General features: G+C 33.3%; 1 protein-coding gene across 1 annotated transcript; it reads right to left on the reverse strand.

The window, feature by feature from the left end:
• Nucleotides 1–214: 214 nt before the first annotated feature.
• LOC132759226 (pre-mRNA-splicing factor SPF27-like) lies at nucleotides 215–17,074 on the reverse strand. Its single transcript, XM_060750959.1, has 7 exons — nucleotides 16,930–17,074; nucleotides 5,563–5,655; nucleotides 4,931–5,103; nucleotides 4,188–4,298; nucleotides 1,917–1,997; nucleotides 1,340–1,430; nucleotides 215–435 (listed from the first exon to the last, which is right to left on the reverse strand). The coding sequence occupies exons 1-7, from the start codon at nucleotides 17,056–17,058 to the stop codon at nucleotides 424–426; spliced, it is 690 nt and encodes a 229-aa protein (XP_060606942.1). The 5' UTR covers nucleotides 17,059–17,074; the 3' UTR covers nucleotides 215–423.
• Between the last annotated feature and the right edge of the window lie 6,428 nt (nucleotides 17,075–23,502).

The raw sequence follows: 23,502 nt of genomic DNA on the forward strand, positions 1-23,502 counted from the left end.
ACCTATGTAAGGGAATCATTTCTAACCATTTTAATCTAAAAAAGAATGCTTTGTCCATATGTATTCTATGGTAATATCACATCAATTCACTGGCTCCCTATCAATGGGTGGTACTATTCATGAAAATTGAGTATTACGCTACATCTTTAACATACAGTTTTCTAAATTTTAAAAACATGATAAATTCTAATCCGGCAGATAAAAAACATTATGTAATGTATTCAAATCAGTGCAAAGCAATTCTATCTGTCATAATCAAACATATGTAATGAATGTTTAACTTGGAAATTAGTCCACACCATAATTGTTCAACACTGAAACTTTTATGTATCTATCACTGTTTACATCATATGCAGAAGTTGGTCAGATTCTTTTTTTCCCCAGCCATTAAACATTATCCTGTAAGAATATCTGAAGAAATTTTCATCTTTTTGTCTGAAAAGAAAAAATACAGTAAAATGTCAAAAAGAATAACTCATTTTTTACATCAATACTTAAACATGAATATTCATCATTTTATCATGAATTATACTTTATGAAAATGAAAGACTTTGATTCTACATTGTTGTTGTTGTTCTGGTAATTAGTCACATGGGCCCAGTTACAACCGTAAATCCATATAAGAATCTTACACTAGTACAGATGGAGGTATCCTGCTAATGGCAACTAGTTAGGTGATAACAAGCTGTGGGGTTGCCACTCAAAATTTCTCGACAAACAAAATTTTACCTGAACTGGTACCAAGTAAAATTTTTTCCATATGCGTATATTTTTTTAACACATGTTAACCAAAATCTTTTAAGTACATGTGTTAAATTTCGTTTTATTTTAAAAAGGCAGAATGATGTCAAACTAAACATGTGACTCACTTATAAAAGTGGAAGAATTGTGTCCTTAAAAACATGTAAGTCACTGATGTAAAATGGTTATTAATAGAACCAGAGTCAAATACATTGTTTCCAAAATAACTGTGACTTTCCAATTATGACGAAGAAAAACCATAGAAAGTCATCATTTAAAATGAGGCACAAACTACTACTGAAATTGCCCAACCAGAATCATATCACATTAACGGTTAGTTACATACTGTAAAATTATTATTATTCATGGGGCACTAATTTTCATGGTTTTCGTGGATAGGCCAATACACGAATTTTAGATCTAACAAAATTTCATTTCATCTGCTGTGAGATTATTTTGCATCACATTACTTACATTTTTGGGAAAATAAACAGTCCATGAATTTAAGAACCCACCAAATGCTATTTTTACAAAACCATAAAATTTCATAACCACAAAATTTAGTGAATTCACAGTAATCCAGTTGATTAACCATTACCTTTTTCTGTTTTTCAAGTTCTGCTAATTCCTTCTCCATCTCGACACAGGCTCTCTCAATCTCGTAATTTTTACTCACAAGGCCTACCCAACTGGAGTACAACAGGCAATAGTGTTTGTATAAATATCATTCAACAGAAATAAGAAAACAGATATATGATATGAAAAGATTATGAAGTTTTCATACTTATATCAAATATTGACTTATTGTTAAATGCATCAGCCCACTAAGCTCAAATGGGAGATAATCAGATTACAAATCCAGAGTTCACTGGAACGATCCTTGGGCAATGCCGAATTTCTCTGTGATGTTTGTAACATTGGCTTTTATTGAAAATGATGCTTAAATCATCTTTGTTCATTACAAATCGCAACTGACATTCTTCTATGGTTTTTTTTTTTTCATTTTAATCAAAGAAAGTGTTATAGATTGATTTAAAAGATTTTGACAGGTAATATGACTTTATACCAACAGAGAATTGTTATATCTATTTTGCCAAATTATCTGTTGAAAATTCAATAAATTTAATTTATAACATATAATTGTTAATCCTATTTGTAATAACTGAAGTTTGTACCTGTTTTCTAAATCTTTTAATTTAGAACCAGCCTCTGTTTGCTCATTTTTTCTCTGCCAGTTGATCTCCTGAATCTTTTTCCTACACAAAATATAGAATGAAATGATGACAATAGAATTAGTAAAAAAATTGCAAGAAATATACAAAATATTAAGTTTCGAATACTGTATTAACATAATTTATGGCTTTGTTTTTACATACTTTCTACATTAAATTAAGAAAAAAGATTCAACCAAGAGTATCTCTGTTATTGACCACATATGAATATAATTTTATTTACACATCTTATCACATACCCATGCTGCTTTTGAGACTCAATGAAAACAGTATTGCTTGGCTGTGCATATATTTTGACGTCATGTCATTTGCTTACGCAAATGACATAGTGTAAAGATGCGCTAAATGTTAGGGGCGTCATTGAAAATTAATTCTTTTTCACTTTAAACACTCTTTATTTTGGATTTGTGATAATTAATAAATAGAATATTATATTTGTGTAAGTTCAAAACTAAATTTATTGAACTCGTTGAATAAAATGATATTATGCTCGCCAGAAGCTAGCATAATAACTTCATTAAACTCATTCAGGGGAATTTTTCCAGGATTTTGGGAATATGACCCATACCCATGGAATTGGGAATTTTAGCGATGTTTTGTTGAAAATTGGGATAAAAATGCATGCCAGAAATTTTGCAGTGATTAAATTAATGCAAACATTCACCGTTTAGGATAGCATCTTAAAACATTTAAACACATAAAACATTTAAGCAATAGTCCTTATTTTCAAAGATTTTAGAACAAAATATTCAATTTTTTTTTTTAACTTGCAATTGGGAATTTTTTCCTGTGGATTGGGAAAAATATATACTTTTTTCAATTGGGAATATGACACAATAACGTCTTTAAAATAAGCCAAAAAAAATCCCAGTCATTCAACTTATTATCATTCAATATCCTCTATATATTTTCCAAGCACTGTTGCAACATGATACTATTTGGAATAAAGAATTTTTATTTGTACTGGCTACTGCATTAGTTACATCATAGATAATGCTTAGACAGTGATTTTTTCTCTGTATTTTACAGTCGAATTAAGGCTGTTTCTCCTAGCCTAAAATAGGTAAATTTTCCCATAAAAATGCTAATATTTTCCCCTTAAATGCCCTGTGCACATTCTTCACCAAAACCATCACTTAATACTTTAATAGCATCTGACAAATTATCATCTAGAACACAGAAAGTTGTCCCTATTGATAGCCTCTGCTATGTACCATACATGTTAAATTGAATTGAAAATGAAAATTTTACAAAATGTGTGGGTAAATTCCATTCTCAGTTGTATGAATTTGATTTTCCCCTTTTCTGATTTATGGCGGTATATTTTCCCCTTCAGATAGCCCTTGGCTGTTTTGAAATTTGAAATAAAAAATCACTGGAAGATATTGTTATCTTTCTTGGATTAAAACAGCACTCCTCCAGAGTTATCCTTATTTTCATGAAAAATTTTTAAATGTGAAAACGCATAATAGTGTGTAGTGACCAATAGGAAGCAATTTACACCTAATTAATTGCACTTACAACTCGCGTAAATTACTAAAATGAGGTGACAATGTGCAAAAAAAGCCCTTACTGTATTAGTAACGCAGTAGAAATATAGTCATAATATTGAAAAAATCAGTCATTAACCACATATAACATGTAAATTTTTACTTGAATCTTTAATATTTTTACATTCCTAAAGTCTAAATAATATTTTTTAAGTTTGATTTTATTGAAATATTTTGGATTATCTGGATGCATGTAGCTTTAACATAGTATCATATAATTGCAATATAATCTGCGAACAATATTTTCGCCTTGGTGTAATCTGACCAAGCTTAACACTGCTGGGTACTTTTTAGCAATTTTCATAAAAAAATCCACCTTAAAATAACAATGGACAACTCCAAAATTAAAGAGGGCAAATCCATTCTATAAATTTAGCAGGGTATGGGCTATCACAATGACAAAATCATGGCAAGGTTAAGAAAGTCACGAAAGAGAAATTAAGTGATTTTTCACTTTAAATAACAAATGCCTACAAAAGGCCTCTTCTCAAACAAATTTTTCTTTAAAATCCTGAAGTTTTCCCAAAAATTTGTACTTACTCCAGCTTTTTTATTTCCCAAATTTTAGTGATCTCTTTTTTCCCAAAATCAACAGGCTAAGGCCTCTTCCCAATTAAGTGATAAAAAACACTGGGGAAACATAACCATTTAGAGGAACACTTACTTGAGCTCTGCTAATTGTTTTTGTGCTTGTTCCATCATTTTCACCAATGTTTCATTATAACTCTTCCATGCATTACCTCCATATTCTTGTAACAAATCCAAATTTAATATTCTGGTTTAAAAAAACAAGAACACAAGTTATCTCTTTATGATTTCAAAATAAAGAGCTTTACAAAGTCTTAACAAATTTCATTTTGTTTGCAGTCCTAATCTCCTCCCACAAATAAAATATGATTATTGTAGTTACATAACTGAATTGGTTTTCTTTTTCTACGGGATTATGTCTGCTTAATTTTGCCAGTATCTGCAATCTAATGTTACATTGCTCTTTTTATGCATTTGATGCATGATGGTGTGCATTATGACACCATCATGCAACAAATGCATAAAAAGAGCAATAAGTATAAGGAATTAAATGTATCAAGTAAATAAAATGAGTTGTGGTTCTTAAGTCTGATAAACATAAGTGTGAGCCTGTCTGGGGTCTAGACTGTACATTTCAGCAAAGTGGTTTAAGTATGGTACTCAAAACTCTTACCACAGTTCAGCCTTAATAAATAAGTTAAAACTATAATATGTTCTTGAAAGAAAAAAAGACTCCCCTATTGAAACACCAGTGTGAAACTTTACTGAACTTTGCTACAATGTCCACGTACGTTGCGTTTTTTGTGTTGTTTTTTTTTTAATTTCTGTTCAAATTTCAAAGAATATATTTTCATCCACAAATTTTCAGAGAAAAGTTACCTTAAAGCTTGGTGTTCTAACTGTGCTTGTGAATTTTCTACACATTCATTCCATGCGGAGACATCGGTCATTTTTCCGGCCGCGGGCTGTGGCAACTCGTAACGTTTCATGTTCATCATATCCATAGGTAACCGTGACTGCAACCTCTCAAACTCGGTCTTCATTATCTCAGTCTATGTGATGAAAAAAAACCAAAAAAACTTAAAGGCACATAATACCTCAGAAATGAATAAAACGAAAAATTTCTAAAGAAAGGCCAAATATGTGCTTTAAAATGTGGTAACTAATAATGGATTTAGACCATGTGAGATGCTAACCACTTGAAGAAAATAGTACAAATGTATTGAATATGTCCTAAAGGTAGCAAATTCTTTAATTTAAAAAAAAAACAACAACAAAACCTGCGTTGTTTTCCGATGGGGAAAATACACAGATTAATCAGAAAAAGGGGAAATCTGGAATCAATTTCCAAAAACTGAGAATACACGCAGGACATGGCCACACATTAAACCTTATTTTAATTAAACATGCAAGGAACACATTGAGCAGAGGTGATTTTTAGTGACAGTTTTTTGTCTTTCAGTTAATTTCATTTACAAGAAAGAAGAAACTTCTTCACAGCCGATCCATACCTCAAATTGTGTATATTGAGCTGAAGGGAGATATTCTAGGTAGTTCTTTGTAGGTCTGTATCTTCTTGTCTCCTCTTCAACAAGGGCAAGAGCCTGAAGAAGAAAAAAATCATCAGATTCCCTGTAAACTTTGTTACATGGACTTGTCCAGCTTCCAATTTTGGCACAGCCAATTACCTATTTTGGGGATATCAATCTGAAAATTTGAAATCAACAGTACAGAGTATTCAGTATAGCTGACCTAATTCATTGCTCTTTGCAAAGGTTCCAGCAGCGAAAAGATCAATGCATTAAAATAAGTTATATTATAATTGATAGCACAGTGCCACACTTATATAAAGAAAAAGTATTCAAAGTTATGAAATAATTTACATGAAAAGGAATAAAGGAATACTTTAATATCAAAAAGAACAAAATCCTAAAGTCTGGGTATCACATCAAAAAGGCTGTAGTTCTTGTTGTGTCAGGACAAGGATACGTTGGAAGTGAAATATACCTGGCACGCTTGGAAAGTGTTTGATTTCACCTGAAAATTCTTACAGTCCATCATGGTTCTTTTTTGCCATTTTGTATGTTAAAAAAAAAAAAAAATATTTGCATGTTTGTTACACAAAACAAAATATTTGCATATCGATATAAATTTCAACAAATCTTTTCTTCAGAAATTCTAAATATAACGTGTCATATCATATGCATATTTTTGAGATTTAGTAAATATTGAAATAATTTAGTACAATTTATTTTATGTCAAATTGAAATTTATTACAAAAATTATGTCTATTTTTAATTCAAAGTCAATCAAAAGGAACATCAGTCATATTTGCATAGACTAACTGCCTACAATAAAACCTGTATGTTAAAAAATGGAGAGAAAGTGAAAAGAAACCCCAAGAAACATAGTCAAGAGAGAATCAGAGATGATATAGGCCTATACCGCTAGCCACTTCCAATAGTCTATTGGCTACCCTTCATTTTTGGAGTTCTAGTCTAAAGTCTACAACATGAACTGTATTATCCTGTAACAACCAATATTCAATCAGTTAAGTTGTTTTTAGCCAATAATAAATGGAAGGGGGAATTATGCTTTAAATTTATTTTAGATATTAATGCACCTATCTATTCATTTTAAGGTTGGTACATTTACAACATGACTTGATCTTTCTTAAAAAAAACAATTAAAACTCTTACTCGGGTCACTCCCAGGAATATTTTAACCTAAATTCAAACAATTAATCAAGTATGGCATTCCTGCAAGTGTTGAAGTAAATTTAACATGTGACTTTATGTACTTTTGTCTAGTGATTATTCTAGACTTGAAAAAGGGGCAGGGAGGCATCAAAAAGGGGCAGGGTGGAACATGTGTCAATACAGATAGTTTATGACCGTTATGATAATCATGGTCAGATAACTCATATCTTATCAGTAGATTAATTACCTCCCTTTATCTCAACACTTTCTGGTTACTTGGTTCAGTGTGGTGTTTATTTTCTATATTTATGGTGATAGTGTCAATAGTGTGCATCAGCTTCTTATGATTCACAGAAATGATAAATACCTAGACATTGAGAGAACTGTTAAAAAGTGGCACAGCTTAAAACCAAGACAGATAAACTAAGAACTGTTTGTGACTGAAATAATAGGTGCATCAGAGACATAGATAACAGAGATAGGCAACTTCCTAACCAGTTAAAATATCATGCGTTCCTGTTAAACTTAAAACTTGTAGCAAGTAAAACTTATTAACCAGATATCAAAATCAGGAAAATAATACATTTTCTGAAAGCTTATGCATTTGTCTATGGCTGCAGGTAAAAATATTTACAGTTCTTATTTAAATAAATGATACATCGATTTTTAAAGAGAACTACTTATTAATTTTTGTTACAAAACTATTCATGTGATGAAAAAACTGGCTCAGTGGGTATGTTCTGCTATGTTTTTCTAAGTGAAAGGCATGGAAAGTTACCAATATTTTAACATGCAGCTATAGATAAAAGATTTACCTTTCAAATGGTATATAATATTAAAGGATAAAATGTACATCCATAAAGTTTTATTTGCTACAAAATGCCTAATTTTTCACTTTTTTATGGGCATGAGTGATATTTCAATGGAGTATATAGGAGCTGCTTATCTCTGTTATCTATGTCTCTGGGTGCATGTACCTCAAGAAGGTGAATAGTTCTGTATGCCACCCTGGCAAAAAAGTGATTTTCTCATGACTGTCCTCTGTCCTTTTTTTATAGATTTAAAGCTCATGGCAATTATATTTCAATGAAATAATTGTACTGTCTGTATATATTTGTATCAATGACTTTATTGCAGGGCTACATTTACATTGTCACATTTTATGTAAATTTTAAGGTTTCATGTTAAAAACTTTCATAACTTGGAATTTGTTTCATTATTTGAATCTGTACTTTGAGCAGTGATAATTGGTTCGTTACTTTAGGTCACTCTGTAATAATATAGAAAGACTGGTTAATTTTCTAATTAAATTTGGGTTATAAAACAATTTCAAGTTATTGAAATTACTTCAGTCATCTTTTATATTTCACAATAACAGTCACATTTAGCTAAAAAAAATTATCATGTACTGTACTCTGTACAGAGATGTTCAAAGAAAAACCAACGATTTTATCTTTATAAAGTAAATCTAATTTCGAATTGATTGAAATTGATTACAAATTGTCATTATCTTGCAATTTATAATTATATTTCACATATGATTTTACAGGTAACTAATAGATTCTAACTGTAGTTGTTACTGTACTATTTCATAAAAAAAATCTCCCGACTTTCAACCGCAGAAAAACGGTTAATCTGTAGATTAATAATTCATTCAATTCATTAAAATGTCTTACAGCTAGAGACAAATATTCGCTTACTCATAATTGTCTTTGTTTATTTTCTGTAAAATTACCGTACGATTAGTCTAAACAGTCTATGTAACGAACGGCTTGCAGTATAGCCTAATTAATTTGGCGTGAACGGTTTGACCCATTTTACAGACTTTTTGTATACATTGCTTGCAATGTATACACAGTTATAAGCTATATCTCACAAATAGATACAGGTTTATGCGTTACCGAACAACAGAAACTAGTTCTTAATTCTGAAGTAGCGTTACATTCCGACTACACATCATTAAAATAGTGTTTGCAAAGTTGTTTAAATGCTTTGAAAGTTCAAAATCGTTCATTTTCATGAAGTAATAGACTCTACATTCCTTTATAAACAAAAAATAACAGTTCATTGATAAAATCGTAGTTTATACCTACGCGTTAAACTTCGCATATACGCATGCGCTTGATAGCATGAATGAATACATCGTAAATATAGTAAAGTCGTCAGAATTATATAAATGGGACGAAACATCTCAGATAGATATTAAATCAAATAACATTCCTGATTTACATTTATGCAATAAAATTGCCCTAAAATGTTTTACAATATGAGTATGGAGCTCCGTAACAAAATTTACCAGCGTATACCGGAAAATGTTTGTTTTTATAAAAAAAAACTGGCAATTATCGTGGCTTCGAAAAATAGAAATTTCGTAAGCTATTCTTTTGAATACCTTTTTTACACATGATTTTCCTTTCACTTTTGTACGCCTTAGATTTTTGAAAAGAAATATGTTTCGAAATTCAGCGAAGATTGCCTGATTCAGTACGGGTAAAAATAAAGATTCGGCCGCTCGACCTTTCGACCCATAACAATTCGTCGAACTTGGGATATTGACGATTAAAGCCTAGGTCACAAATAAGAAAATGCCGCCGGGCGGCGTCTGTTTCTCCAAAAAATCGCAATATCGGCCGGCGTCCGTCCGGCGGCAGTGACTATCGGACGGCAGCAGCTGAAAATTTTGCTCATCGGGCGGGCGCCTTCGAGTTATAAGTAATACTTAAAAGCTAACGGCGGCCAGACGATAATTTTTGGGGTCACTGAGTATAAATATCATCGAGCGGACATCGCTCGGTTGCCGGGCGGCGACCGGGCGATGATTTTTTGATCGGGCGATTTTTTGTTCTACTAAAACAGTGTCCGATTTAAAAGGCGTCCGGGCGGACATCGGCCGGGCCCCGCCCGGTGCCTGAATAGAGACAAGTAGTCAAACGATTATCGTCTGGTGCCCGGTCGATTCATGTACAGGCACCGGGTGGTCATCGTTTTGTCATCCGGCGACCGCGCTGCTAGTGTTTGTTTTAATTTCAGCTTGAAGAAGTTGTAATTGCCTCAAAAATATATTTGTGAATTTCTTTTGAATACTAGTAAACATGAATTTTTTCTTCAATGTCCAAGCGAATGTCTGATTGATTTTCGCCTTCTACGGCCTCGATACTGGCCGTTGGTGACTCGTTGTCAACAACACGGACCAACTCCTTGGCCTTCCCCTTGGCTTTGGCAGCTGACTTCTTTGCTGGCATAATTTTTTTTTTTTTTTAATGCGTTTATTTAAGGTCGCCGCCGGAAAGCCCATATGGGCGACCGTACACTCAAGTCGGGTCATCCTAGAGCGTCCCGCCGAGATTTTTCGTCGATTTTTTTTTCCAGCTTTATTGGTGGAGGAAGACCCCAGGTGCCCCTCCGGGCATTATTTCAAGCATGAGCGGGCACCTGGGTAGAACCACCGACCTTCCGTAAGCCAGCTGGATGGCTTCCTCACATGAAAGATTTCGACCCGAGTGAGGATCGAACCCACAGTGGTGAGGGACCTGTGATTTCAAGTCAGCGACTTTAACCACTCGGCCACGGAGGCCCCTTGCTGGCATAATTACAACTGGCTGATTTATATAGGATGTCATTTAATGTAAAGCCCGCGTGGCAACCGCCCGATTCACTTATAAATCGCACAGGCAACGTGCGGACATCAGGCGTTTAATTCTTTCTGTAAAATCCACTCGGCAAAAAATCGCCCGACGACTGTTTCATTCATGACCACGCAAGGTATCAGATTTAAAATCGCCCAGCGTCCACGACATAAAAAAATCTGCCGATTTTATAAAAATCGTTTAATCGGACGGCGCCCGTTTTATTTGTGACCTAGGCATAAGCCAGAGCACGGAGCTAAATATAGGCATATGTGGCCAGATTCGACGATAAGAAATAATCATTTGAAACTAACTGTAAATCAGTGTAAGCATTAAGAAATAAATACATTAAATTTATGTTCAGAAAATAGGAATTATTTTAATCTGCTTATATTAATGGGTGCATGGAATTACCGAAAAACACCGAAAAACCGAAAAACACCAAAAATACCGAAAAACACTTAAAATACAAAGAAATATTAAGGCTGTGATTAAATTCAGCAATATAAACAATTTTTGATGGTTATTTGATGAAATGGGTTTTTGATGGTTATTTGATTTATTGTTGGACTCTAATAATTAATTACTGACAGTTTTTTAAGGAAAGTTTGCATGTTCCGTGAAGCGCACTTTTAATTTAGGCTAATTGATTTTGATTTGGCCGTTATATAGATTAATATAAATCCGTGATATATATGATTATTTATTCCATGTGTTTAATTAACAAAAATGATTAAATGATTTACTTTCATACAAATAAAACAACAAATCATAAGCATAAAAAACACGACGTTAATTATAACTTAAATATGTATTATTATTTAATCATAAATATAACTTTTCATACACATATACAACGGATGTACTTTGAATAATTATGCGTCATGTACTTTTGACACTTTTATCAAGATGACAACGCTTGTATTTCCATCGTATTCTTTTTTTTTGACAAAATGGTGGAGCATTAAAAGTGGACAAATGCGGATTCTTGGATAAAATACCGGTTTAAAGATACAAAATAATATACACATTTTCGACTTTCATACAATTTTGAAAAAGTGCCGTACGGCTAGACAATACAATGTGCCCTGGCTAGTCGTACGTGACCTTTGTAAAATGTCAGTTATTTTTTTGTAATAAGTACAGTATGAAAAAGTCAGTGGTGAAACTTATAGGTTGGCTAAGGGTGAGGTTTTAGATTGTTGAATTTCGGCCATCCATCTTATGTCAAGTCTGGTCTGTCCACATTTAGCATCGTCGGATAGTCCCACGGCCGAACCATTTACATTTATCAGTTATGTCATGTTAAATGTTAATCAACCATGTGTATCCGACGATGACATTATAGTTGTTAACAATCTGCTGGTCATTTAGTTTTTTAACACTCTTATGGTCAAACTTTTGTCCAAATTGTCACACGACATCGTACTGGTAAGAATGTGTGTGACAGGTTTTGCTCGAGTTTGAACATGGATCACCTTGGTTGAAAATCAGAAGAAGGTCACAGTAGCTAAAAAAATAGAAAAAAATGTTTTAGCTCAATGGTTCATCTAAAGTTAAGAAGTTGGTAACACAGCCTGATTATGGAACCCTTGTTAACTTGCTGTCAAATATAAATGAATTTCTTGGAAAGGTTGTATATGAAGACTATATGTAACAATTATTGAATAATGAAAATATTACAGTACATTTGAATTGTTTTGATTATAGATTTCATTTTTATTAATAAACGATAAAGTAATGCATTTGAAAATTAATGTGTAGTTATTAGTACAACACACCGGAATATATGTATTAATGCATCAAAGTACAGTACATAGACGTACTATAATTTGGTAATTAAGCCTTGTAGGATGATTCAATTAATTGACTTTGTATAGAGTTCAAGCCAGACCATGTATTTTATTGGATAGCATCACTGGAGACTCAATATGACTGTTTCAATATACTATACTGCAGTCCATTTAACGGGTGTTTCAAAAAATGATTTCTTTTATTGCTCATCTATCAGCTTGCCTAGCAATACACAGATGGAACATCACATCTTCCTTGTCTCATAAATAATTTTGGAAGAAAAAAGCCTTGGTGCATGTGAGTCACTTGTTAGGGACATTGACCTTGGTCAGAAGATGACCCCTATTGTTTTCGAGGTCAGTGAGATGACAAAAATGGATTATATTATCAAGCAATGTATACTTCAGTACTTTCAGTGCTTTGATTTTTCTTACTGTCAAACCGTTACGCCTAATTTTAACTGTCATTTTTACGCACGGAAAATCTACCGGTAACACTATCGATAGTTTGGACTGATTTTTACTGCTTAAACCTGAAAGTAACTTCAATTACCTCTAAAGATCAATAGAATATAAATTTTAGTACTAACTTCTCCTAGAAAAAATAGTAGATTGTACCTGTCTTAACGCATACATGCGATTTATTTCAAATTTGTACTGTCTACTATATCTTAGGCGGACATGTTATGACGTCATCGTAAAAAATCGATTCCGTGAAAGCTGGTAGTAGCTACCAGTGTGTCTAGCAGGTAAGTGTGGGTTACGCATGAAGATTAAATTAAACGAAATATCGGGGGAAATAAATCTATTCATTATTTTTTAATAAATATGTGCATTATCAAATACTATTGAAAAGTATCATTGTATTTAACCTAAAATGCAATGGTCGCAAATAGGCTCTGTACAAGTACTGTTGTTTAATATTTTTTAAATATTTTAATCCATATACTCAACATTTATCAATTGGTGGTTTGCCTTCTTGTTCACTGCTAATGACTGCCAAATGTCACTCTCGGATAAAATACTGACTTCATTTATACATGCATATTTATATGACAATTAAGAACGTAAAAGAAATATTGAAGGAAACTATTTGAAATACACTTCAAATTATTCAGTATTTGTACAAATAATATTTCAATAGCTCTTTTTCACCGATTGCCGATATATAATACCAAATTAAACCTATTGATAAAGTTAAATGTCTTCTTGATGTTCTTTATTAATTTACTAAAAAGGAACTTTATTGTGATCCAGCCATATGCTGTGTAACTAACTATAAAGGAAGGGTCACATATTTTAATTGAAATAAATTTTAAGTAGAGGATATTAAAAAAAAAGTCATTGAGAAGATCAGAATTTTCAAATGAACAGATTAAGAGACTTATAAATTGTATAAGGTGTATGTCTTGTTGTTTCATACTGTTTTGGTGACACTTTTGTTTGTGTCCCTTGTTGTTTTCTCGTCTATGGTAAGTTTCTTCCCTTTGCCCCTAGTTTTATTTCGCCCCCTCCCCCGAATTTCCTATCCCCTTCTCCTGTGCCCGTTAACTTAGTGGTCCTGTTTCATACTGTTTTGGTGACACTTTTGTTTGTGTCCCTTGTTGTTTTCTCGTCTATGGTAAGTTTCTTCCCTTTGCCCCTAGTTTTATTTCGCCCCCTCCCCCGAATTTCCTATCCCCTTCTCCTGTGCCCGTTAACTTAGTGGTCCTGTTTCATACTGTTTTGGTGACACTTTTGTTTGTGTCCTTTGTTGTTTTTTCGTCTTTGGTAAGTATCTTCCCTTTGCCCCTAGTTTTATTTCTTTATTTCGCCCCCTCCCCGAATTTCCTATCCCCTTCCCCTGTGCTCGTTAACTTAGTGGTCCTATTAATCATTCATTTATTTATTTTCTTTGATTTCCTTCTCAGTTACATTTTAGTGATAAGCCTGACCGTGCTCTCTCTTGCGCCCTTTCCCGTTTTAATTTAGGATCCTCCTGGGCTCCTTGCCAATGGTTCATGTTCCTGGGTCGGGTGGGGTTTGCGTTCATTGAACGCCGCCTTTCCTTGTTCACCTTGTTTATCATATTGTATACATGTATACCGAACCGTAACAAACAGATAATGATTATCAATACAAGGTTCGGCAAGCAAGCAGAGAAATGTAAAGAAACAGAAAAAACTTATCCACATTCATGTATCCACCCTCCAAAAAAACCCACCAAAAATGCCTGAAACTGCAAAATAGAAACATAAATACACAGGAGTGCCAAAGACGGCTCTGGTAGGTTCAAGTGCTCCCTTTCGCCAGTTTAAACAGAATTGATCACTTAAACATAATAATGTTGAAATTTTTAATCAACATCCACAGATGTGTACATAATACGGCGGTAATCATGGAACTTTCAATGTGACACATTCGAGGTGCCGTTCAACGGGAACTAGATAACATGGAATTTTTAATGGGTATCAGAGGTTTTGGTGCCTTTTGCGACAGTCGTTCCAACATTTCTCCCATCTGTCTTACATTGTTATGCTATTCAACATCTAAATAACGGTCACTAAATTTCCGCTTGCTGTGTTTTTATCATAAACCCCGTCAAATCTGTGCGACAATGGTATTTTACTGAGGACTGTCTGAAATTCCATTTTATAGTTAGAAATTTTAAGATTTTTTCTCAGAGTTTTAAAGTTATTTTTGGTTGTTTTGAACTTCTTCCCATACACAACCGTCCTCAATTTCTTTTAAAGATAATAAACTAGAAATTGATATGGAGTGTAATATAAATTGAAATTCTTCTTTGCTTCATCATGTATAGTATAATTATAATTCATTAAGATGTACCTACAATTACATTGTATTTTCGTATGTGGGAAATTATGGCAGGGTTATAAAATAAAAAGGTAGTTCAGAAATTTCACCTAATGATCACAGATGTTAAAAAATCCAACTTAATAATATCTAATTTGACAATTTAAACGGACTTAAATGCAGTATGATCTGACATCGGACATCATAAACTATTTAATTTCTAAGTAAGGTTATCATAATTTCCTTTACACATTCTCTTTTTAATGCTAAATATTTGTGTGTGAATAAAAGAGTTATTCCTGCAATAATTCATATAAATAACATAAACAAATTGTATAATAAAGCTTGGCAAATACAATCGATTGCCGCCGATACCTGTGTTACACCATGGATTTTACCAGTGTTTACAATTTTACCATGACACCGCTTTCCAATATGGCCGCTTTCAATAATTTTCAACGATTAAAAAAATTAAAGTGGAATATTTAGACTTCTGTTCGACTTTGAAGTATGATAATTTGGAACCTTGCATAAAAAACGATTCTCTTTCAGGTAATGTAGACCGTTTCTTTGAAACTTTTCTAGTTTTCGCTCCCAACAACTTCTAATTGGGAAGCGTCCGTGCATAAAAATGCAGTTCGTGGTTGGACTTGGAAAAAGACAGCGCCCGTCCAAAATTATCTCGGTGTCTCTTTGACAAGTCTAATAAGTTGGACTACTTGCAGTACGGCAGTACAGGACCGTACTTCAGTCCAGGGCCGTACTGCTAGTGTAGTGGCTTCGTACACAAATTATTTCAGTCGCCTCCTTTTATATAAATGTTGAATTGCAAGGGAGAAACACATTTAAAATCCATTCTTAGCAAATGTAAATAACTTTTATCGTACCTTTCTTTAGCTCCAAAAAAGAGGAAATACTGTGGTTTGTTTTGCGAATTTTCGCACGCTCTTTTTCAATTTCTGCAAATTTCCTTTTCGCAGACGGCATTTTGTTTCTCAAATGAACAACTAATTAATGAAACCATAACACCCATCCTTATGACTTTAAAGATTCTTTACGCAATTAAAGAGATTAATATGTGTAAATAATTAATTGTAATTACCTGTACTTGTAAGTTGTACAGTATACGATTTTTTACCGACATTGGTAAAAAAACAAATAAGCGAATGCATTACAATTTGATTGTCTCCGTAAATCATTGCCATTTTAATCAGTTAATGACCACGGATTATCAATCAGTCGGTAATGTTCCTTACATATCATTTCAAACTGTAGCAAACATAGCTAATTTGATCGAAACCACTTCACACGGGGCCGCTTCACACGGCCCACTTCACATCGGTCAGTCAACTGTTATCGCCGTGGGGCACCAGGGTTGTATATTGGAACGTGTCAACATCATAATCTTATCTTATAGATAAGTGATTGACAGGTTTTAAAATATGTAGATCTATCTTATACATATTGATTGGGTACAGGTAAAAGAGGGCAGCGGGGCGCATTTCAGTATACGGGCGGTGTTTTAGAGGCAAAAGGGCGGACCTAAAAAGGGGCAGGGCGGAGCGCCCTGTCATTCCGCGCTAGAATAATCACTATTTTGTCAGACATAGCAAAAGCGCTACAGAATTAAGAATGTGTTTGAATTTAGGTTGTGATTGAAAATTGGTTGTTTCTACTGTAATTTAGGGGACAGCATCATTGAATTTGCTATAGCTAAGTAACAATGTCATGAACGGGTAAGGCTCGGTTAAAATCCAAAATCGTTAGGTTTATAAGCTGACACCTTTGCCAGCTACCACAATGCCATCTTTCCCTTACGTAAAATTTTATAAATAAAATTTTTAGTACTTCGAAACCTATAATTTTCTTGTTTTTGTGAATTTACCGGAAATCTGAAATAAAATATTACAAATAACAACGTAACTGGATAAAGTAAAGTTAAAACTTCATGTAATTTATTTCCTTACCGCGTCACGAACTCCAGTTTCGTCATAACCCTGATCAAAATAAGGCAGCGCGTCAACTACAACTTCGCCAGCCATTTTGGTTGTGCACCCGTTATAATATTGTTTCATGACAATTACTAACAATAGCATCTTTTCGGTTAGCCTACTTCGGATTTGGCAAAAGTCTTATCTATAGCCTCATTTATTTTTCTTTTATTTGCCTGCCGAAACCTATGATATCGCAATCTCTTGATTATCGACATTGACAGGAGTATTGACAGGCTATTAGATCTAACTAATACGTCTCACACTTGGCCAAAACTCTTAGCTAGTACATTATTTGTTGAACTTGATTATGTGCTGCCTTGATATCAATGTCTTCCCGTTTATTTAATGTTAAAAGACTTTTATAGTAACAGTAATAAAAAGTAATCAAGTTTTTGTCTTTCACTATTTCTCTTATAGGGAAAAGGAAACAAAATTACATGTTTGCATTGTTTAAAGGATCGAAGCATCTGAAAGAAAGATTCGCGTGTAAGAAGTTAAGTCAGATTTATGGTCTAACTACATATTTTTTTTAAATGAATGATGAAGGATTCAATATATTTTATGCTATATACAAAGGTGTCTTCGTTCAAGCAGTTTGACAGTATAATGCGCGTGTATAACTTTGCACAAGTCAATTGTATGTATTCTAGGCTTGATTCAAAATTAATGTAGATATCTAATATAAGTCTCTGGCTTAATAATTTTGGATAAGCAAACTTCCACCTTGCAAAGTGAAATTCCAGACAAATGATTCGGATACAATTTATCCTCCAATGTGTGCCAAAAACAATTATTTAAACACTGCATTGACCTTAATTTCTATTGCGGAACAACAACTCATTTTGACTCACTATCCACAAGGACAAAGGTTAGATTTGATTCGTGTATAAAATCAGCGTTTTCAACCAGTCATATCCATTGTTTTCCGATATTCTATATCTAAAAACATATTTTTTTTAAATTATTTTAAAAGAATGTGGATGACAACTGTATTAGTAAACGGCCATATTTGTATTATCTGTGCACTGGAAATGAAGACCATTTTTTCCAAATAGAGAATATCCATAATCATGATTCAAAAGCATATAGAATATGACGTAGCATATTTTTTTCTCAGGCTGATATGTCTTATCTACGGAAGAGCATTAGTGCCAGGTGTATGTTTTTTATTAACTCGAAATTTCGAGTTACTAACTCGAAATTTCGACTTACTTATCTCGAAATTTCGAATTACTTACTCGAAATTTCGAGTTACTTATCCCGAAATTTCGATTTACTAACTCGAAATTTCGACTTAGTAACTCGAAATTTCGACTTACTAACCCGAAATTTCGACTTATTTACTCGAAATTTCGACATACTAACTCGAAATTTCGAGTTACTTATCTCGAAATTTCGACTTAGTATCTCGAAATTTCGACTTAGTAACTCGAAATTTCGACTTAATAACCCGAAATTTCGACTTATTTACTCGAAATTTCGACATTTCGACATACTAACTCGAAATTTCGAGTTACTTATCTTGAAATTTCGATTTAGTTACTCGAAATTTCGACTTATTAACATTACAGGAATGGCCAAAGTTATTAGTTAGATAATATAAGATATAGTAGGGAGTGCCGTTGAACGATGGAGATGGAGAAACGGAAAACTTAGTAATGGCATGTACACACCCGACCTAAAAAACACAAGGCTTCCTTTAATTTGTAAGTTCAGGCGTTCTTCACACGTTATATTGTATCCCATCTGTTCGAACATATCTTTTCACTAATCATATTCTTCTCATCCCTGTGAATAAAACGATCCTGTACTTCACGTGTGGGACATCTGAGGAAAGTATCGCGGCGTGGGCAAAATAGGGCGTGCTGAGGCCTTTGTCAAAATTGTTGGACTGACTATATTTCTTGTAAAATCGGATGCTTTTATATTATTCCCAACATATATATAACAACAAGTTCCACTTTTATCAACTTTTATCAACACAATATGAATCAAAGTATTAGTAAATAATGAATAATGTTACAAAAACATTATTAGTATAAAGAAACGTGACAGACTAACTGGCGTATACACGCCATTTAAAACTTATTTAACACATGATATTGCACAGTTTACAATAGGGTGGGTTTTGGACTGGTTTTTCTTCAATTGATGGTTGTATGTGTGCTTAAGAAAAAGAAACATCCGGTTAACACGGAAATGTGGAAAGTGTGATTTTACAACTCCCCCCCCCCCCTCCACAACAAAGCGAAGGATATGTTCTGTATGTGTGGACAATTTGACCCTATTAAATGGTTCCGTTAAATAAATGTTAAAGGTGCTCTGTCAATGTGCAACAGCTACACACGAAAGACAATCCTTGCTTTCACCGGCAACCAATGAAAGTCGTGCAATGTAAGTCGAAATTTCGAGTTACTAAGTCGAAATTTCGAGTTACTAAGTCGAAATTTCGAGATAAGTAACTCGAAATTTCGAATTAATATGTCGAAATTTCGAGTTAATAAGTCGAAATTTCGGGTTAGTAAGTCGAAATTTCGAGTTAGTAACTCGAAATTTCGAGATAAGTAACTCGAAATTTCGAGTTAGTAACTCGAAATTTCGAGATATGTAAGTCGAAATTTCGAGTTAGTAACTCGAAATTTCGAGTTAATAAAAAACATACACCTGGCACTAATGCTCTTCCGTACTTATCAGGTTCTGTCATAAAACGACTCTTGAAAAAAAAACTTACTCTTTCTGTATTTGTATTGCCCTTTCCCCAATTTTTCCCAAAAAGGGTTTTGGGGATTTGAAAAACCCCGGAGTTCTTTGGTGAAAATTTAAAATTCCCAAAAAATTTAAAAAATAAATTAAAAAAAAAACCCAAAAAGTGTTTTTAAACTTTTTAAGAAATTTTTTTAAAATTTTTCATTCAAATAAAATTTTAAATAACACCACCTACGTAATTATTATGACTAACTAATTTGAACTAGTTCATCAAACATTCATTTTTAGAAATCATTTTGATTCAGAAGCAAAACATGGTAAAAAGTGGCAATTTACGCGTCGAACTTGTAATCTAAGGATGCTAGCCGGATGGATTTAAACCCCGCCAGGTGCAAACCTTTATTTGTATCTTTGAGCAAGAAACTTTACACTCTTTGCTCAAAACTGGTTGGTACCAGGATCGATTTACAAGTTATAACCTTATCTTTTCATATAATCGGACTAAAATGATTCTGTATAAGCTAAATGGGGATACAAAAAACCGAAACATTGCCCTATAAATATACTACTCAATTTTTGCTAAACACCATATGTTAATTTTTATATTATCACAAGTATAAAACAGATTTCTTTCCAATTTTTGAAAATTCTGATAATAGACAGGACTGATTTTAAGAAAATATGAATGCTAGAGGCATTTTATAGTATAAGTAACATCTTGAATGTTATAACCTAATATGGGTATGCTGAAGACGATGAGGGTGGATACCAAGAAAATAAAATTGACCTTAACCTTCAAAATGTCAATTCAAAATGGCCGCTGAAAAATACTAAAATATGTCATTAAAACTATGATACAATATGATGCAATTAATTATTCTTGTCAAAATCAAATGATTATTCAATATGATCAGATTTTAATGAGATTGGCCACCAAATATAACGACTATAAGCCTAATGGCTCAATCAACAGTTATAAACAGTACTGTTTTACTAGCGCGTTAAGGTATATGACTTAGATTGAAAAAAAAATCACTTTTTATGTTTTGTTAACTTGACTTATATTTAACAATAAACTCAGTTTTAAATCCGTCTTTATAAATATTATCAAAAAATTAATATTTCGTAATAACAAATTAATATTTCGTAATTACGGACTAATATTTTCGTAATAACGAAATTAATATTTCGTAATTTAGATTTTATACTTCGTTAAAACGAAATAATATTTCTAATTGGGAATTATTATCTCGTAAAAAAACGAATTCAATTCCGGGAGAAAGTGTGGAAAATGTCACTTCAGATGTTCCGTAATTTTCAACATTATTTGTAGCTATGATTTTTTTAAGTTGTTCATTTTGTTTTCAAATATTTTGCACTTATTATGATATTTATGATTTAAAATTAATATAAAATATTATTTTGAAATGTCAAAAAATGTCATTTTAATGCTATAAATACAACACAAACCGAGACAAAAAGTGTTTTAAAATATTAAAATATATACTGCACCCCCCCCCCCCCAAAAAAAAAGTAACAAAAAAAAACAACAAACAAACAGTAGGCCTTAAAAAAGGCAACAGTAGGAATCGAACCATAGACCTCTCACACATCAGTCAATCACTTAACCGGCTGTGCTACTGCTGAAGTAACGGTAGTGTTTACATTTTTAGCAGATATGACTTTCACTAACTTAGTTTTATAGTTTTTTATGTTATGCATTTCAGTGGATTTCTGATTTATCCGTGAAAATTATATTTGATAATTTCACAGTGAAAATTATCAAAATATAAGTTCACACTTTTCAATGAAGAAACTACTGTCTTAAGATTTTCCCCATGTGGTACCTCAATTTTACTTTTGCTGACAATTCTGACAATGTTAGGCTGTTTAGAGAAAAGCAAAGCTGAAATTGATAAATAACTTAAATGTCAAAAGTAATAAAAAGAAGAAAACTTACTTCTATACATCCAAATTACCAATCAGCAAATATCGTCTCTTAATTTGTTTGTTTCATTTTTACAGTCTGAAAAATACATTTCTTCTACAAGAAGATTATCACATCATTTGATATACATTAGAATTCCGGGTACCCTCCAATAAATTTCCAGGATATCTTAAAGTAACAGCAAAGTTATCTATAAAAATATTACTTGTAATAAATCGAGTAATATTTTCTTTGACCATATATAAAAGTCACGTGGGTTGGCTACATAGTAGAGGTGTTAAAATATAAATTGTAATACACCCTTTGTTAGCCATTGAAATAGTATTTAATGTATAAAAGGACTTTCAAAAATGGTTTTATTCAGAGCGGGCGCTATGGTGCAAGTGGTAACACTGTCTGCCTAGAAATCAAGGGGTCGTGAGTTCGATCCCCCGCTACTCCACTGAACGAATAAATGACTGACAAAACCAGGACATCGACACAGAATGACGTCAACGATAGATACAAGAGAAGACCTTAACGGATCAGGAAACAAGTACCGACAGTACAAGACTGAAGACGACGACCGATAACAGAAGGCAGAACGGAGACAAGAAATGACAACAAGCGAACAGAGACGAGGACCGATAACAGAGGAACAGGACAGGGACCGATAACAGAAAACTGACAACAAGCGGACAGAGTCGAGGACCGCTAACAGAAGAACTGACAATAATACAACGGAGACAATAATTGATAACAGAAGAACAGAGACAGGGACTGATAACAGAAGAATTGAAAACAAGCGAACAGACACGATGACCGCTAACAGAAGTACAGGTTAGGGCCCGATAACAGAAGAACTGACAACAAGCGCACAGAGACAGGACCGATAACAGAAGAACAAGACAGGGACCGATAACAGAACTGACAACAAGACAACGGAAACAGAGACGGGAACCGATGACAGAAGAATTGACAACAAGAAAACGGAGACCAGGACTTCTTACAGAAGAACGGAGAAAAAATGAAGACGAGAACCGATAACAGAATAGGACAGGGACCGATAACCGAAGAACTGACAACAAGACTACAGAAACGAGGACTGATAACAGAACATCTGACAACAAAAGAACTGAGACCAGGACCGATTACAGAAGAACGAAGATAACCGAAGAACTGACAACAAGACTACAGAAACGAGGACTGATAACAGAACATCTGACAACAAAAGAACTGAGACCAGGACCGATTACAGAAGAACGAAGATCACGAGCAATAACAGAAGAACTCACAAGAGACCTGCGACGAGGACCGATAACAGGAAAACGAACACAACACCAGAGTAATCAGAGAAAAATGCCTTTAATAGGAATCTGAGAAGCCACTCTATATGCCAGATAAAATACATGAAAGCAGATAGGGCAGGGAAAAGTGTAGTGTTCGCTGCGTAAATTCCTTAAAATTTTCAGTAAAATTTACTTCTATATTGGCCTATAAAAATGTCCGCCATCTTGGATTTTTCGGCAATATTGGATTTTTTGTTTTAATCTGTTTTGGTGTCTAATTTGTTTTTACTTGAGCATGCTTTGTGGCAAATTTCAGGCTTTTCCATTCCTTAAAAGTTTTATTTGCTACACATATATATATATTTATATACATTTGCTATTTATGATAAAAATATTTGGCGGCCATTTAAATGGCCATTTCAATGGTCAAGATCAAGTTTTTCAATTTGGTATCCACCTTTATCGGATTCAGCATACCTTAAATAGGTAAAATACACCAAGATACCACTTGTACTACAAAATGCCTCTAGCATCTTATAGGGAGCCAAATTCTTAAAATCAGTCCTGTCTATAAGATAGTCCCTTGACATGAATCCGTTGACTAATCCGTTACAACTCGTCTAG

Source organism: Ruditapes philippinarum, unplaced genomic scaffold (assembly GCF_026571515.1).
Source record: "Ruditapes philippinarum isolate M1 unplaced genomic scaffold, ASM2657151v2 ctg995_1_1_1_1, whole genome shotgun sequence".
Lineage (NCBI taxonomy): Eukaryota > Metazoa > Mollusca > Bivalvia > Venerida > Veneridae > Ruditapes > Ruditapes philippinarum.